The sequence below is a fragment of the Hippocampus bargibanti genome, linkage group LG08, assembly GCF_051943395.1.
Source record: "Hippocampus bargibanti isolate YZ-2025 linkage group LG08, ASM5194339v1, whole genome shotgun sequence".
NCBI classification, from domain to species: domain Eukaryota; kingdom Metazoa; phylum Chordata; class Actinopteri; order Syngnathiformes; family Syngnathidae; genus Hippocampus; species Hippocampus bargibanti.
In genome coordinates this window covers 25,589,688-25,606,457 of record NC_142741.1, presented here as the reverse complement: position 1 = coordinate 25,606,457, position 16,770 = coordinate 25,589,688, and the positions used below count along the sequence as shown (strand labels likewise).

General features: G+C 42.0%; 2 protein-coding genes across 7 annotated transcripts in view; one reads left to right on the top strand and one right to left on the bottom strand.

Annotated features, from left to right (window-relative positions):
* The first annotated feature begins 505 nt into the window (after nucleotides 1-505).
* Nucleotides 506-16,770, top strand: part of ikzf2 (IKAROS family zinc finger 2) — a 210,787-nt gene continuing 194,522 nt past the window's right edge. For all 3 annotated transcript variants that reach the window (XR_016115881.1, XM_089003439.1, XM_089003438.1), the window contains exons 1-2: nucleotides 506-774; nucleotides 867-941. The gene's annotated coding sequence lies outside the window, so the exon portion shown is untranslated. The remainder of the gene's footprint in view (nucleotides 775-866; nucleotides 942-16,770) is intronic.
* vwc2l (von Willebrand factor C domain containing 2 like) lies at nucleotides 2,724-16,067 on the bottom strand. 4 transcript variants are annotated; one of them, XM_089003442.1, is made up of 5 exons: nucleotides 15,421-15,790; nucleotides 15,254-15,340; nucleotides 13,717-14,233; nucleotides 7,829-7,958; nucleotides 2,724-3,837 (listed from the first exon to the last, which is right to left on the bottom strand). In XM_089003442.1, exons 3-5 carry the CDS (start codon nucleotides 14,146-14,148, stop codon nucleotides 3,689-3,691), a joined length of 711 nt encoding a protein of 236 aa, XP_088859568.1. In that variant the 5' UTR covers nucleotides 14,149-14,233; nucleotides 15,254-15,340; nucleotides 15,421-15,790; the 3' UTR covers nucleotides 2,724-3,688. The 4 variants fall into 4 exon arrangements, with proteins under 4 accessions (XP_088859568.1, XP_088859570.1, XP_088859567.1 ...); XM_089003444.1 differs by lacking the exons at nucleotides 15,254-15,340; nucleotides 15,421-15,790 and adding an exon at nucleotides 15,991-16,067; XM_089003441.1 differs by having other exon boundaries at nucleotides 15,254-15,790.

The following is a 16,770-nucleotide window of genomic DNA, read 5'->3' as shown; positions in this document are numbered from 1 at the left end:
GCTCGGCTCACTAAAAAGATCCGACTCTTTTGGCTTCCAAATGGCTCATCTGTTTGTTTGTTTTTTTGTTGCTTAAATTAATTAACTACCAAAAATCATGTAAAATTAAGTGAAAAACGAATTACTCATGTAAAAAATACACGACAGTATATCAAATATTTTTATTTATGTGACTTGATTTATATGTGTACAGAGAGCATGGACTAACTTTCACTTTCCCTGTGGTTATTCTGGTCTAATGATCAGCTGTCACTAATTTGCTTTTCATATTGATAATGCTATCATACCGTGTAAAACATATAATAATTGAATAATAATAACAGCATAATGTGATAACATTTGTCCACCTGTCTACCCTAACGCACCCCCCGCCCCCCTTCTTCTCACAGCTGCGTGTGTCTGTATTTCTCCCTTCCCTCCTCCACGAATATAGACCAATCACGTACGGCTTTAACCGAAGACTGGGGGCGGGGAACAAAGGACAAAAAATGTCGGCTCCCATTTCCGGCTCCTTGAGCGGAACCGTCTCACTTCGTTCACTTCAGAGATCCGGCTCTAAGAACCGTCTCGTTCGCGAACGACACATCACTCGTCTGCAAATCACAACTGTTTTGATTCATGAAAATAATCGTTCGAACGAAAATTGGTGAACAGAACGTCCGTTTTTAATGAAACCCAGCCAGTTTGTTCGATTTGTGAACAAGTTCCAAACGATCCGGATCGATAACGGGGCCCCTTTGCAAAGCTCGCTGATGAGCTCGTCTTTCGAATCAGGTGTGTTGGAACAAGGTGACAAACTTCAAACAAGCTACTCACGAAGATCGAACTTGGAATAACCCTGACTGTACGATGGCTTTTATTTTCAGTCATGTCAGCCGAATTAAAAGAAAGTTTGCGACACACAGACAGGACAACGTCGAAGAAGCACCGCATAAAAAAAGGTAAGATGACGCTCGACGGTATTTCAAATCAGAAAAACTACAATGTCTTTTTACTAGACTTGTACCTATTTTACCGATGCTACTCTTTCCTTGGTAATAATAATAATAATAATAATAATAATAATACATGTCATTTATAAGCACCTTTCAAAACTCTCAAGGTCACTTTACAGTCACAGGATGAGTTTTTCTGTGGGTGAGTAGCGGCAGCCACACATGCCAACGTTCACTCAACCCGCAAGTAACTCAAATAGATGGAAAGATAGCATGCTAGCTAACAGATAGCTAATAGATAACCGGCTATCTATCCAGTCAAATAGCCATATAGCAAGCTAGCTAGATAGCCAGCCAGACAGAGTATTTTAGATGCTATAAAACGTTTTTCTGATGTCAGGAAACAAAAAAAGTGGTGTCCGTTATCCTTTTAAGTAGCGGTAAAAAAAAACAAAAAAAACCTCTTGCTTATTTATGTTGAAGCCTTTTGTGCTGTTGAAGTCAAAGAGCAACCTTGATTTATCCTTTTGAAAGCTAAAAGGCATAAGTGATGAGAAAGCGATGTCACACGTTTATTTTCCTTTTCATTTAGCGCTCACATTTCGGTCTTTTTCTTGCCGCTCGGTAGAGCAATTCTAAATTGTATCAGCATATAAATGTGGATTGAATTCTAATAAGGTTGCTGTGGGAGGTATATAATGAAGATAAATACCAGTTTTAACCTTCTAAAATATCTGCAGAACTATGGGCGTGATTGATAAACCAAAAGCGTCTACATAGCTCAAACCAGATTGATCGTTCTGTCTTTCCACATAGAAAGACACTAAATCACTAATAGATTTGACCATCGCTCAATTTTTTTTGTGCCCAGGATTGAAGTCCACCATTTTTTTTTTGCGAGCATCAGTCAGCAACTGCTGCGATTTGACGCCATGCACGCACGGCCCCATCATAAGGCCTTTATCAGATGTTCATCTCTATTTAATTACGGGGTGCCCGTTACTGTCATTAAGCGACCCATCTGTCAGCACCCAGGTGAGCCCCGAAAACGTTAACTGGAAGAAATTATCTGGATGAAAGGAAAGACCAAAAAAATTTAATAATCAGGTGATATTTGAAAAATGGATTTCATGGAAGACAACAATCTATTTGACGAGTGAGTGTCTGATGGAGAATAAGAAGAAGTTATCATATTTAAAAGTTTCATGCTATTGTATGCTTAGTCAACATGTGTGACTCGAGTACACAATTGAAGCACAGACAACCTGGGGTCAATCTGAGGTCAATCTGAGGTCAACAGACACAGTTTGTTAAACTGTCATCTTCATCTAGGAGATCTGGCCTTGGACTTGGGAAACTCCTTTATCACAGAAGTAATTTACGACTTGAAACTCCTTCACAAGATGAGCTCATTAGCCAGGTTACAAAAAAGGACAATCTTTCATGGCGTACAGCTGTCAAGAGGTGTGGTACTCTAATCAAGAAAACTATGTTTTACTAATGTAATTTGCATGTAGTCTCAATAAATAGCTTGGTGGAGGGCTTCAGACTTCAGACGTCTGTCATGAATGGCTACGTCTCCTGCCGGCAGTAAAAGACAATCTTTCTGGGTTTGAGTCTTTGTCTACAGTGTCCGATCGAACATCTCTGACAGTGTCAAAATCCCATCATGAATTTCAGACCAATCTTACCTAACGTATAGTCTCAGGGTTTTATTCATACACATTTGTCACAGTATTGATTATTCACCAAAATATTTCATTGATGACCCTCCCCCCCCGCCCCACACAAAAAAAGCCAATTTCAGTCAATGTAGATCAGTAAGAGACATCAACACAATCACAGACACAAAATTCTCAAATGACGTCGTCTGCGTGGTAAAACATTGTTGGACAAACTTGTGTTGTATACGTTCACCGTTCACCGTTTTCACGTTTGCACGTTCTGCTACTTGATTCTCCCGAAATGACAACTTAAAACATCTCACAAATGTATTTAACTCATTCACTGCCATTCACAAATGTATTCGGGAATGGGAAATATGACGTAGAGCGCCATTCCCAAATTTTTGGTTGATGTTTGGGTGCCGATAAAGCGCTTGCTATGGCCTCTGGCAATGTTCCACAAGAGGGCAGCATTTCCCCTTTTTCAATGTTAGCGCTTTGTTACAGCTTCAGCTGTTGTTAAAGCGCTATATAAACCTTTATGTATGTGTTGCATTGTATTTTGGACAGCCAACCCTCATTTCAAGCTCATATAACTCCAGACCTATATAACTTAGGATTTTTTTTTTTCTGATGAAAAAAAGAGAGGCTGAGGATTCTTGCGCTGCATTGAATGTTTATTTTGTCCTAAAACTCAATACAGACAACTTACGAACGAGATACGTTTCGAACGGTTGTGGACACACTGTTTTGCATATGTCTGGCAGTGAATGAGTTAAAAGACTCAAACAAAATGTGATGTGCGTCTTGTAAACAAGCTTTTAGAGTCACTATGTGACACTCGGTGCTTTCACGTGTTAAACCCCCAATAGCTCACCACCAGCACCCCAAAAAAAAGAAGATACTAGCACAGATAAGTGTGCTTACAGTTCTTTGTCTACTTCTTCGGTTGTGTCAGACAGGACCAACAAAAACGATCACTATGGTTCATTCATGTCACCCCCCCCGATTTGTCGTTTTAATAAAATGGCGCAGTATAGGTAGGCAAGTCCTGACAGATACCCCCTCCACACCCCATCGGGAGTCGTTCTATGATGACTGAGCGTTGAGGCACTCGCGCCGCAAGCACTGCGCCGGTTTCCACCAATCCCCAGTGTGGCAGCGGCAGATGGTGCAGTCGTCCACTTTGACTTCGATTCCGGCTGGGATGATGGTCGAGCCCGCGAAGCAATTTGGACCTGGAAAAGAAGAAAGTCAGAATGAGAGTGACAAGAAGGGCGGGAAGATTTTTTTTTTTTTATTGCAAGGGGGTTGGCGAAGAGACGCTAAGAGCCGCGGTTGGGAAGTCAAAGCTGATTATTTTCATAGTCGCGCACCAACAGTTTTTTTTTTTTTTGGAGAGACACTTAAAGGACAACCGACGTCTCCAGACAAGTTGTGTCCATAATTTGTAAAATGGCTTCAAATGACTTTGACTGAGCGTATTTGACAAAGATTCCACGGCATATAGCTAGATTTTACGTTTTAAGACTCGCGCTGAATATTCCGGAAGTCTTGTTTTTGAGTTAGTGACGAGTCCTCACGTTACGTCACTGAAGGAACGCCCCTGATCGAAAAAAGGACACATTGTAGCAGTCCTTCCATCACGTCAATGCATTTTGCTGTACTTTGTTTGGTCTGAAAACTTCGTGTAGCACCAAAATTAGGCAGAAGAGGGCGACAAAGCCCGTTTCCACAGGCTGATTAATTCCTTACACTGAGCTTTGTCACCATTTTCTGCCTCTTTTTGGTGCTACAGTTCCCACCCCTGATGCCTCAAAACGATATGGAACAAATTATTGAATCGATTGCAAACGTGTATGCTTTCCTCTTCAGAACTATTTGAATCATATTCATAACTGGATGATACAAGAAAGCATATTCTCCGAATCTGAAGCCATTGTTTTGATTCTCTAGCAAGGCAAGACGTCTTGGGGTGACACCACGAATAAGGGGGCGGGACCTTCTGAAACTGGCCACTTCCGGTTTCATTTTTTTGCAGATTTTGGACACTTTAAGTCATTTTTATTGTGTTTTGCATTTGACTAAAAATATCATTCTGCGTGTTTTGGGTATTTTAGATGCTATAAAACGTTTTTCTGATGTCAGTTAGGAAACAAAAAAGTGATGTTGGTTGTCCTTTGAGCTCTTTTGTTCATCTCCTCCTTCTCCCTGGACATCCAGCGAGCGCTGTGCATCCTAATGCGGCGCAAACATGGTCAAGTGCCAGCCGCTGGCTTTGCTATCGCGTGGTGCCTCAAGTACAGAAGGACGAGAGTGAAAATCAGCTCGGGAAAGGCTTGCAGGTCCAAGAAGGAGGCCGCGTGATTCTCCGTAGCAATGCACACGACTGTTTTTTGTATGATTAATTCACATCATTACAATGATACCTCGGTTTACGAACCCCTTGGTTTACGAACGTTAAATTTGAAAATTTTACCTTGGCATATGAACTATTTTTCGGGATACACACAGAGCTGCCACAATGAGTGATGTGTCGTTCGCGAACGAGCCCGTTCTCCTAACAAGAAAATGGCAACCGGCTTGTTTTGGTCCTCTATTTCCGGACCGGTCTGCCCCCAGACGTCTGTTAAAGCCACGTGATTGGTCAAGAACGCAGCAGTGAAGGGAGGTGGTTTAAACATTAAAGAGACAGGCAGACGACAGTGAGAGCGTTTCAACTTTGATTAAAAGGCAGAGTGTAGACTGCAAGGTTAAAAGTCCCATCAATCAGGCTGCACAAATAACCCGCACAAGCCATATGTACACTTGATGCAAAAATCAACCCAGCTAAACAGAACACAATTGGTGAGGAACAAGGTAAAATGATCGCAGAGAAAGCACCTCCAAGGGATCATTCCTCAAGATGGTGAAAGAAGAAGTCTACGTTCCTCATCAAGTATTTATACAAAATATAGCACTGAAGCAACTTCCGAACGAATTCACCTTACGAAACGACCGTTCGGAATGTATCTCGTTCGTAAGTTGGGGAGCGTCTGTAATGACTATTATTGCGAAGCGAAGTGAGCGAAGTCATGCGTCCTTAGTTTGGGATCAGTAATTAGCTAAAGCTAAAAAATGTGCCAGTTGTTCTTTAAATGAATGTTTATCAAACAGAAAAAAAGGCTGAAGCAATCGCTCACTCTGCTGATGTTACCCTTTGACATTTTCGAAGGATTACTCAAAGCCAACAGAAGCAAAACGTCCTTTGATCAATTCTTTACAAAACGCCAGCCAAAAACCACTCTGAGAGAGAACATGGATTAAAAAGGGCAAAAACAAAAGCGACCAGCAAGCGGTTTGTTAAATCACCAGCGTTTTCATTCTGTACTCTTTGTTTTTTACATAATGCACAACTCACTTGTGTTGATCTTTAGGCAATGACACACACACACACACACACACACACACACACACACACACACACACACACACACACACACACACACACACACACACACACACACACACACACACACACACACACACACACACACACACACACGTTCCTGTTTAAATGGTTTTGTGAGGTCCGGATAGCTCCAGATAAGGAGTGAGGACCACAGATGCTGATAGAGAAGAACTAGTGTTACATTTGAACACTAAATGTCACCCAATTTCCCACTTCAACTTATTTAAAAACAAAGAATTAAAAAGTGGACTTGAAACTGAAATAACAGCGGGAGTGAGGACTCTGAATGGGTACATCCAAAGTCCTCACCCCTGTAGTGAATTTGGTTAAAATATGGTTTCACTTTTTGTGGTATGAACTTTTTTCCTCTCATTAACCACGCACAAATAAACACACACACACACACACACACACACACACACACACACACACACACACACACACACACACACACACACACACACACACACACACACACACACACACACACACACACACACACACACAGGGAGTAAAAAGTGTGTGTATCCACCTCTCTGAAACTTTAACAGATGCATATATAGACCCTCTAGAAGCCTTTAGAATGAAAAACTTGTGAAGACCGGCCAAAAGGTCCTCACTTGTCAAAAATGTCCTCACTACATATGGTATAACATGTTAGTGGTCCTCACAAGACTAATCATACAAACACACAGTTCACCACCGAGGACCTAATCATGAATGAATGTTCTCAATAATTCAGAATCAACAACAGAATGAGTTTCCCACCCAAAAAAAAAGCAGTAACTGAATAGCAATCAATGATTAGCTAATTAGCTCACATCACTTCCTAAGGCCCCTGAAGGGAACGGAGAGACGATACCACACAAATATTGATGAGTAATACAGTTCTACAAAGCGGGGGGGCTGGAGAAGGTACAAACTTCAGCATGAATCTTAATGAGCGACATTGCCTCGGCCTAGAGGGCATTCAGCACTTGACAATCAAAGTAAGACGGCTGGAAATTTCAAATGACATTTTGAGGAATGCAAGGGCAAAATACTTTGGTCGGCCTCCGGACTGATTATCAAGTCCAAGAGAGACCAGACCGTCAAGTGGCACTCTTTCAGTCGCAGCGGTTATTCTCCTCTTTTTCGACGGATTGACATACCGTGTGACCACGCAAGGGTCGTTTCATCAGGCATGATATGCTCAAAGTAACCTCAAAGATGAGATTTCATGACCTTTCCCAGAATTTGCTAATTCATATTTATATTTGGATTCGGAAAGGTGTTTTTATTTAGCTAGCTATTCAGCTATCTATCTATCTTGCTGGCTATCTAGCTATTTAGCTGGATACCTAGCTAGCACTTTGTTTGCGATCTATTAGCTATCTAGCTGGCTCGTTGGCTAGCTATCTAGCTGGCTCATTAGCTATCTATCTAGCTATCTAATAGCTATATAGCTGTCTAGCTATCTATTAGCTGTCTATTAGCTAGCTGTAAAGTGTGTATCCCAAAAAATCATTTCCCATAGGAAACCATTAAAATGAGAATAATCCGTTCACAGGTCCCCATAAATCATAATTTTCTCACTGCTGCGTTCTTGACCAATCACGTGGCTTTAACCGAGAACTGGGGGCGGGGAATAGAGGACAAAAACAGTCAGCTGCCATTTTCGTCAACTGAGGTGTCACTGTAGTTGGCTTGTGGTCATAATTCAAATTCATAATAGGCTTGAATCCGTTTTTAATGACTTCTGACGATCGTGTGAGAGGATAAGTGTCATTCATATTTACCATTTTTACAGATGGGGCAGCATTGCGCCGGCTCGTATACAGGGTTGACGCATTCCGGGACGGCGCAGTCCGACACCACGCAGTGCACCTCGTTATTTGGTTCGCAGCGACACCATTCGCAAGGTGACGGCTGTGGACAAAAGGGGGAGGAGACAAAGGACGCAGATTAGACGAGTCAACGATCTAGTGAATGTTTGTGATTGGACGTGCTCAAATATTTGTGATTTTTAAAAAGTTGGTCACGCTAACAGTCAAATTATTTCAATTTATTAACTCATTCACGCGATGCCAGGCGATGTGCCAAAAATGTGTCCACTCCAGTGCCAGGGTTTTTGTCATTTTCACTCAAGTTGCAGGACCCACATAATATTGAGTTAGAAGACTGCATAAACATTTAATTCAGCGTAAGAAACCATAGACTCTCATCTTTCATCAGTAAAAAAAAGAGTTAATTCCTAAGTTATATGGGTCTGGAGTTATCTGAGCTTGAAATGGGGCAGGCTGTACAAAATACAATACAATGCATACATATTGATTTATAATAATAATAATACTACATGTCATTTATAAGCACCTTTCAAAACTCTCAAGGTCACTTTACAGTCACAGGATAAGTTTTTCTGTGGGTGAGCAGCGGCAGCCACACGCGCCAGCGTTCACTCAACCTGGAAGTAACTCAAATAGATAGAAAGCTAGTAGGTAATAGCTAGCCAGCTAGATAGTAGGCAGATAGATAGCCAATAGCTAGCTAGATAGCTAATATATAGCCAGCTAATAGATAGCAAATGGCTAGCTAGCTAGGTAGCTAGTGAGATAGCCAGATAGCGAGCTAGCTAGACATATCCATAGCCAGATAAATTAAAAAGAAGTGTCGAGAGTAAAAAAGAAATAACAATAAAGTCATCGATGTGCTATCAAAGCTTATACGTTAGGCATCAAAATAAAAGTATTGAAATTCTAAATGTTTCCTTTCGGCTTAAACGTGACAATCAAATATACTAAACATGACTTTTTTAGCATCTCAAGTAAATATGTCCCACTTGTGAAACGTCTCAGTTCCTCAAACTGTTTTTCTTCCTTATTCCAAACGAACGGATTTCCACTCCTCTTTAGTATTCCTATCACATAAATGCAGCACTCAAATATATATATATATTTTAAACTACCTTTGTCAAGCACTACCATGCTTGGTTAAATCCTCAAATGCGAGTAAAAAAGTTTATTGTGCACAGAAGAGAAACATTATGTGCGGACGTACATAGAACGTGTCTCTGGGCATCTGGTATAGACCATCAAATGGAGTGTGACATAAAACATGGATGGATTGCCCCCCCCACCCCCTACACACACACTTTGGAAGAGGACCTATGAGCCTGCCATATGTAATATTGAATAATGAATATACCAATGTTCTACTGTTCCACTCATAAATGTTAGCTCTCAAATCATGTAACACATGAGCAAGTGCTAACCATTAGCACATTTGCATGCGCAGAATGTTGCCAAAGATGAAGGAAATAGAAAAATAAAGTCGACAAAGGAGTTGATGAGTTGGGGGAAATGATTTACTGCCTACCTCAGACACTGTGGACAGAGACTCGGAACCAGAAAGATTGTCCCTACTGCCGGCAGGAAATGCACACTTGTGTATTGAGTCACAAGTGTTGACTAAGCATACAACAGGCAAATCCAATCCAATCCTCTAATCTCTATCATAAAGATAATAATACTAATAATAAGCTCTGATTGCAAGCTGCAATTGTAGACAGCTAAGCGCTAGTAACTTCCGTTGACTGAGGTCCTGCGACACCGTACGTGACAATTTTAATTTAATTTAATGTAATTATTTTTTGTTATATTTTTTAATTGTATTTTATTTTATTTGTTTATTTTGAATAGCATAATTGTAGTCAGCTAACCTGGCAATTGCAATCGACTTAATGGGCACACCTGGTTTACAACCTCCTCAACAGCCCTTAAACCAGATAAGAGCACTATTAACCAAAATTCAGTTTTCTGAATGATATTTTTGATTTATTATGCTTTCTTATTTTTTTTCTCCGTGCCCATTTCCTTGACACAGCGGCAGATTATCGATGCCATGTCAGTTTGAGCTTGCTCAATAGAGAAGAAAGTGCGTCGCTGGAGCAGGACAATTATTTAAATCCGTCTTAAGAATGCAGTTTACACCAATTTGGATTTGTATTTGATGGGCCGCCAAATGCAGAGCAGGAAAATGACGCTGTGAGTAACAATTGCGACAACGATATACACTTTACTTTGCGTCTATTTGGCAAAGCATTTTCCCCGAGTTAATGCGTACTGTAGTACAACAATCATAGCCACTGGCAGCATTTGTGAATGCGCTAGAATATTCAAATTGGGGGAGAAAAGTCTTCTCTCCTCATTAACATTCCATGCCTGACTTAAATAAAAGCACTATAGGGCATTGTGAATCATTGAGTAACCGTTACCTGGGAATAAGGGGGGGGTGCAGTGAGTATGTGTGTAATTTGCTGTTATGGAAACGACGGTACAGTGGGACCTTGGCTTACACACTTAATTAGTTCCCAGACAAAGTCTGTAAGGTGAAAAGTGTGTGTCCCAAAAACTCATTTCCCATCGGAAACCATTAAAATGAGAATAATCCGTTCCCAGGTCTCCATAAAATATAATTTTCAACTAAATAAGCCTTACAACTACACACAATATACCTTATTCTATGTATACTAAATGTGCTATTGTATTGTAATGAAAGAAATACACTGCACTGTATAATAAAGTTGTTTTATTTACCTTTGTGGTGGTCGTTGATGGCTTGATGGAATGGGGTTCAGACTTCTCCTCCTGTGTTATGAAAGTCCGGATAGGCATCTTTTTCCAAAAAAGGCCGGTCTCGTCTGCATTAAATACTTGCTGAGGAACGTAGTCTTCTTCTTTCACCAGTTCGAGGAATGATCCCTTGTAGGCTTCGGCAGTTTTACTGTCAGAACTGGCTGCTTCACCATGACGAGTAACGCATGTGAATCCCTGTACGGCGCTTAAGGTTCTCGAACCATCAGACAAACTCACACCTCGTTCGTGTTTCTCAATAATCTCCTTCTTCTCCTCGACTGTAATTTTGTTTTGCGTCTTCTTCGGCTGAGCACGAGCCTGTGGTGGGGTCTTTTTCGATCCCATAACAGCAAAAGTATCCGTAAAAAATCCTTAAAGACGATCGACATGTGCACTCAGAGAAAGGGGGTGTGGAAAGGTAGGCCGGCTGGGGCGCTGTTCGGTCGTGTGGTATGGTCTTCTTCCGCCCAAGATTACTCCGCCAATCATGGTGGGGCGGCGATCCAAGTGTGTCCCGAAAAGTAGTGTGTATGCCAAGGTTTAATTTTCATAAATTTAACGTTCGTAAACCGAAGAATTCGTAAGGCAAGGTGTTCGTAAATGGAGATGTAAGATGACGCCAGAAACACCCTGGAGACATCGACTTTACTTACCAAGTCACTTCAAGCAAGTATAAAAGAAACACAGGATTTAATTGCGCGCACTTCATAAACTCCCTTAATTAGAAGAACTCTTATCGAAACCAGTAAAAACAAAAATCAATCATAGTCATCAATTTAATCACCATCGCGAGATGTTTGTCAATGGCGAATGGCTGCGGTACTGATTACCGATGTACGTTTCTTTCGCACAGATGCGTTTTTCTCACACCTGAACATTTTTCAAAGTGTGCAGAAAGCAAAACGACTGAGAGCAAAACTTCTTCCGTTATTTGTATTCATGAATAGTAGTTGAGTAAGAGGCAATTGCCCTTTTGTGTAATGAGGTTGCCGGGAAATGAAAGCCCGTCGCACTCTCACGGGCCGGAACGTTCTTTCCACTCATTTTGGTTTGGCTACATTTGTCTGTCCTTTTCAGACGCCGTTGCCATTTTTTTTTCCTCCGCTGCCAAACAGAGACATACAGAGGTCGCTCTTAGCCAATGGGATGCCGGGATGATACAGCGATACATTTCAAGACAAATGAATGTCTTGATGTTTAATGGACTCTGACCATTTCTGATGATTTTGAAATATGACAATCGCTACTTTTGCTAGTTTTCTATCCTTTTAGAGTTGTACGGGTTTCACCTTCAGGGTTCCTTTAATACACCGATACTTTCATACCTTATTGAATTTTACAGGTAACTGGCCACTATTTTTCCAGTCAAGTCGCCAAAGTTCTTGCGGTTTTAAAACCTTAGCCTAATCTCCTCCTCCAGAGAGAAACAAGTGCCTGACATGTAAAAGACTTTTCGCTCAAGGACAAACATCACTATCAAACCTGCTGGGAATTGACTTGTGGTGAACACCAGTGGGAATATGTTCCTACTAGCCCTGCCGCTAAAGTGGAGTACAGAGTTGACAAAAGAGGCATACTGTATTTTGTCTACTAACAACCGCTGTAACCATACAATGCTTGACCCTGAAACAGGCTTGAAGAGATTGTCTCGCACAACTCAGACGGAAGGGCAAGCAGGGAGAATTGAATTATTGCGTTAGTGAAATAGCAAACAAAAGCATTTAGCTGGTCTATACCGACGTAGGTCCATCTGTGCTTTTACTGGAATTATGATTCATCGCGGGCGCATTATTTAGGCACTGCGGTGCAGTACACATGCCATCCATCAGAACATTACTATGCCAGACTCGCGCTGACCAAATACAGTAGTACCTCTAAATGCTGCCCCCCCTGTCTCTTCCCACTGCCACACTCACCGAACTCTGAGTACACGCTACACACTGTACTATCATCCTGAACTCATTTTTTTCTTGTTTTTTTTCTGCAAGACCTCTGTTTTACGGGTTTAACAATGCCATTTAGGACTGCAGAAATGGAGTGCAGAAGCGAAACAAAACTGTCTCCAAAACCCCTTCTTTAAAGTATAGTTAAGAGATTCACAAGATTTGTTTTTAATGCAGAATCACAAGCAATACCGTCCCCCGCGCCCCAGGCAGTAATTTCATGGTTTTTTTTTTCACAGCCCAGCGGAGAAGAAAAAGCCTTCTTCTACCCGCAATGTATGGTGTCATAAATCCAAATATGACTCCCATCTGTCTTCTGACTCTCGTTTCGGGCATGTCTGATTCTTTGGAGACAATGACATCAGTCTAACACTCAACCACATTTATACTCCTGGCTGGATTTCTGCCCAATGCCAGCATAAAATCAAATCCCTGAACTCTATTTCTCCTCTGAATTTTGTCTAACTAATATTTTCCCGAACACGTAAAATTCCTTCGCCCTCCGATGTGGTTAAGACTGTTGCCAGCCACGGTAGGGATCTGGGTTCAAGCGCATCATGGCACAGATGTGGTGTCCAGACACTTAAAGGACAACCGAGACCATTTTAACCTTGCTGTCTACACTCTGCTTTTGAACTCTCAAAGTTTCCTAACTGACATCAGAAAAACGTTTTATAGCATCGAAAATACCCAAAACACGCAGGCTGTTATTTTTAGTCAAATGCAAAACACCAAGAAAAATGACTTAGTGTCCCAAAACTGCCACAAAATGAGCTGCGAATCGGGGATTTTCAGAAAGTCCCGCCCCCTTGTTGGTGACATCACTATTGGTTACACACTGCCTTGCTCCAGAATCAAAACAATGGCTTCAGAGAGTTCAGATTCGGAGAAGATGCTTTGTTTTTACTCATCCAGTTATGAAATATGATTCAAATAGTTCTGAAGAGGAAAGCATACATGTTTGCAATCGATTCAAGAAGTCCTTCCGTATCAATTTGAGTCCTGTGATGTGATGTCACGGTAGGTATCGTCACCAACTTAAGAACAAGACTTCCTGAATTGAATTGAAATTGAAGTTGAAAACGAGTTGAAAAACACGCCACGGCTCACCTTAAACTCTTCCAGGATTTTGTACGTTTTCCCTCGGTACTCGCAAAAGTTTTTGACTTCCTTGCACTCGGGACAGCAGCCGTTATGCTCCACTTTGGTGCACTTGGGGTGAAGTTTCGGGCACTCGGGCTGGTCGCACACCGGCCCGTCCTCCGTACACATGCACGGACAATTCGAGTGACCCGGGTAGAAGCGCTCGCCCAGTTTGTAGACAAAGCCGCTGTCGTCCACGCATCCTTTCCCCCGATAGTCGTCGAACACCAGGATTTCACCGGCCGCCCGCTCCGCCTCGTCCGGGGCGTAATCCTCTGGGTCGATGACCGCGGCGGCGGAGCCCAGTAGGGCCAACAGGAGGACGAAGGCGGTGGAAAGGACGGCAGCCATCCTTTTACCGCCGTGTAAACATCCACATTCAAGGGGATTTACGGGCATGACATCCTTAAATCAAGCGTGTCCACTGGGGATCAGGCCCAGCCTGTCGGACCAAGACCGTCATCCCACATCAAGTAATGGAGTCCTGTGGGAAAACAAGGACAGACATTTGCCCGTGTAAGCTCTCAATTGTACAGGAGTGGTCCATCGATGAAAAGGTTTCTTCAGCCATCATCTGTACTTCTTTGAACGTGTTGGACGTTTCGCTTCTTATCCAAGAAGCTTCGTCAGCAAACTAAAGTCTTACTGGTAGTTTCGGCCCTATATATATCCCTTCGAGCAGATCATCGCAAAACACGAACGAGTTGTGCGTTTGTGTGACTTAGTGTCACAGTACCAGTATGCTAAGTCGACCATTGCTACGTGTGGCGAAGGTTTCTGTGTTGTCTAAGCAGCAGTCTCAGGCAATAGAAGAGGTTGAAAAACTTTTGTTTTGGATAAATGAAAAGCAGCTAGCAGGGGACAGTGTGAGTGAAGGTATTATCGCCGAGAATATAATACTCGGATATCATCGAGGCAACTACATTAACGACCATCACAAAGGTTAAATGACTTTATTATACAGTACTGTTTATTTCTTTCATTACAATACAATAGCATTTATTATACATAAAACGGTATATTTTGTATAGTTTCAAGGCTTTTTTCGCAGAAAATTATGTTTTATGAGGACCTGCGATTGGATCATTCTCATTTTAATGGTTTCTTATGGGAAATAAATGTTTGGAAGACGAACTTTTCACCTTACACACACTTTGTTTTTATCTTTTCACCAATTTTGCTGCTGTAGATTGCAAATTCGCCCCATTGTGGGACTATTAAAGGCTTTTGAAATGTGATTGTGACTCCCCCGACCCCCATGCATGCATTTAAACACATTTTATTTTTGAATCCGCTGAAGGTTGTCCTGTACTCCCCCCACCCTCTACCCTTCTCCGTTCAACAGGCATGTGCCACATTCATGCATCCGTAATATCATTGAATACTGCAAAGCAGTTTTTCGATCATTACTTTGATAATATGACTTGCACCTTCCCCCCCAAAGTGATTTAAATTTGTCATTTTTTTAGGAAACTGTACATATGTCACTGATGACTTAACTCACCGTGTTTTCAATTAATGATCTCCTTTCTTCAAGCTTCGTCCAAAACCAAGCCCGCAGTAATCACTTTGCCTTTTTGGGGAACTTCATCTGCTTGTTGTTAAAAAACTAGAATGACCCCCATTTTGGTTGCTATAGCGTTTTGAAAGAAAAAAAAAATCAACACAAACCTTCAGCTTCTCTGCTCTTCTCTTGACATGACGTCCACGTTAAAGTAGCTTTGCGCCAAATTTACCCTCTGCCGACTCACCTTGGAGATCAAATGACATCCAAATGACCAACGAGAGCTTATTTAAAATTCCCCAAACGTTAATTCAGTGCTAATAAATATTAACGCCGCACTCTTGTTGCGCGTACACGCGTGTATATCCATCCATCCATCCATCCAACCATCGGTTGTTCAAATCTCCACAGAGGCTCCGTACGCACAATGAGCGAAAGAAGGCAGAGTGAAGGTTATATGATCACCAGAGTGGAGACAGAGGAGCTCCGGTTTTCAGCACCCTGGAAAAGCCAGCGAGTGCTGCGTTATACTGAGAAAAGAGACGGGGAAAAAAAGGAGTGCAGAGCGCCCCCACCCGGCTACGTCATTTTCTGCACACACACACACACACACACACACACACACACACACACACACCACATCCTCCAGTTGTGCACCTCCACTCGAGGTGAACTCCTCCCCCTCCCGGTCACGCAAGGGTTAAAAATGAAGCTAGCCGCTCAGTAATCACAGATACCTTTTTTCTGTAGGAGCAGCTGGTGAATTGACAAGGTTAGATGCTCCATCTGGAAGAACGTGCGTGAGGCGTCACCCCCCCCCCCCCCTAAATGTTCGCATGCGGCCGTGCACCTGTTTTGTTTGCTGGCGCGTGTGTGTGCGGCGCTTGCACATGCATAAAAGCTTTTGTATGTCATGGAAGATGTGTGTGAGCGAGCAATTAAGTGAAAGAAGGGCACAAGTCATGCTATTCTCCCCCATTTATTTAATTTAAATATTCATCCCTAAACGTAGCACGGCGTATGGAAATGAAAGTGCTTCGCGGTACATCGACTATTGAAATTAATTGCTTATGGAAGTTCCTTCAGGAGAAATATTTGTAAATCGAGACCCATGGAAATGCCTTAATGAAAGGAAGAAGTAGAACAACTCAATACAGGTAACATCCGACTTACGTCCGAGTTCCGTTTTGACCAAACGGTCGTAAGTCAAAATGGTCATAAGTCGAAATACATTCAAAATGTTGAATAGAGACTCATAAAAATAGGGTCTGGAGGTCGTGGTCGTAAGTCGAGTTGGTCGTAAGTTGGATGTTACCTGTACGGGAGCTGCTGTAATTCTCGCATATAAATACATCTAATGGAAGAAGTTTCATCACGAGAAATGTTTGTAAGTCGAGACGTATTTTCCATGTAAATGCCTTAATGAAAGGAAGAAGTAGAACAACTCAATACAGGTAACATCCGACTTACGTCCGAGTTCCGTTTTGACCAAATGGTCGTAAGTCAAAATGGTCGTA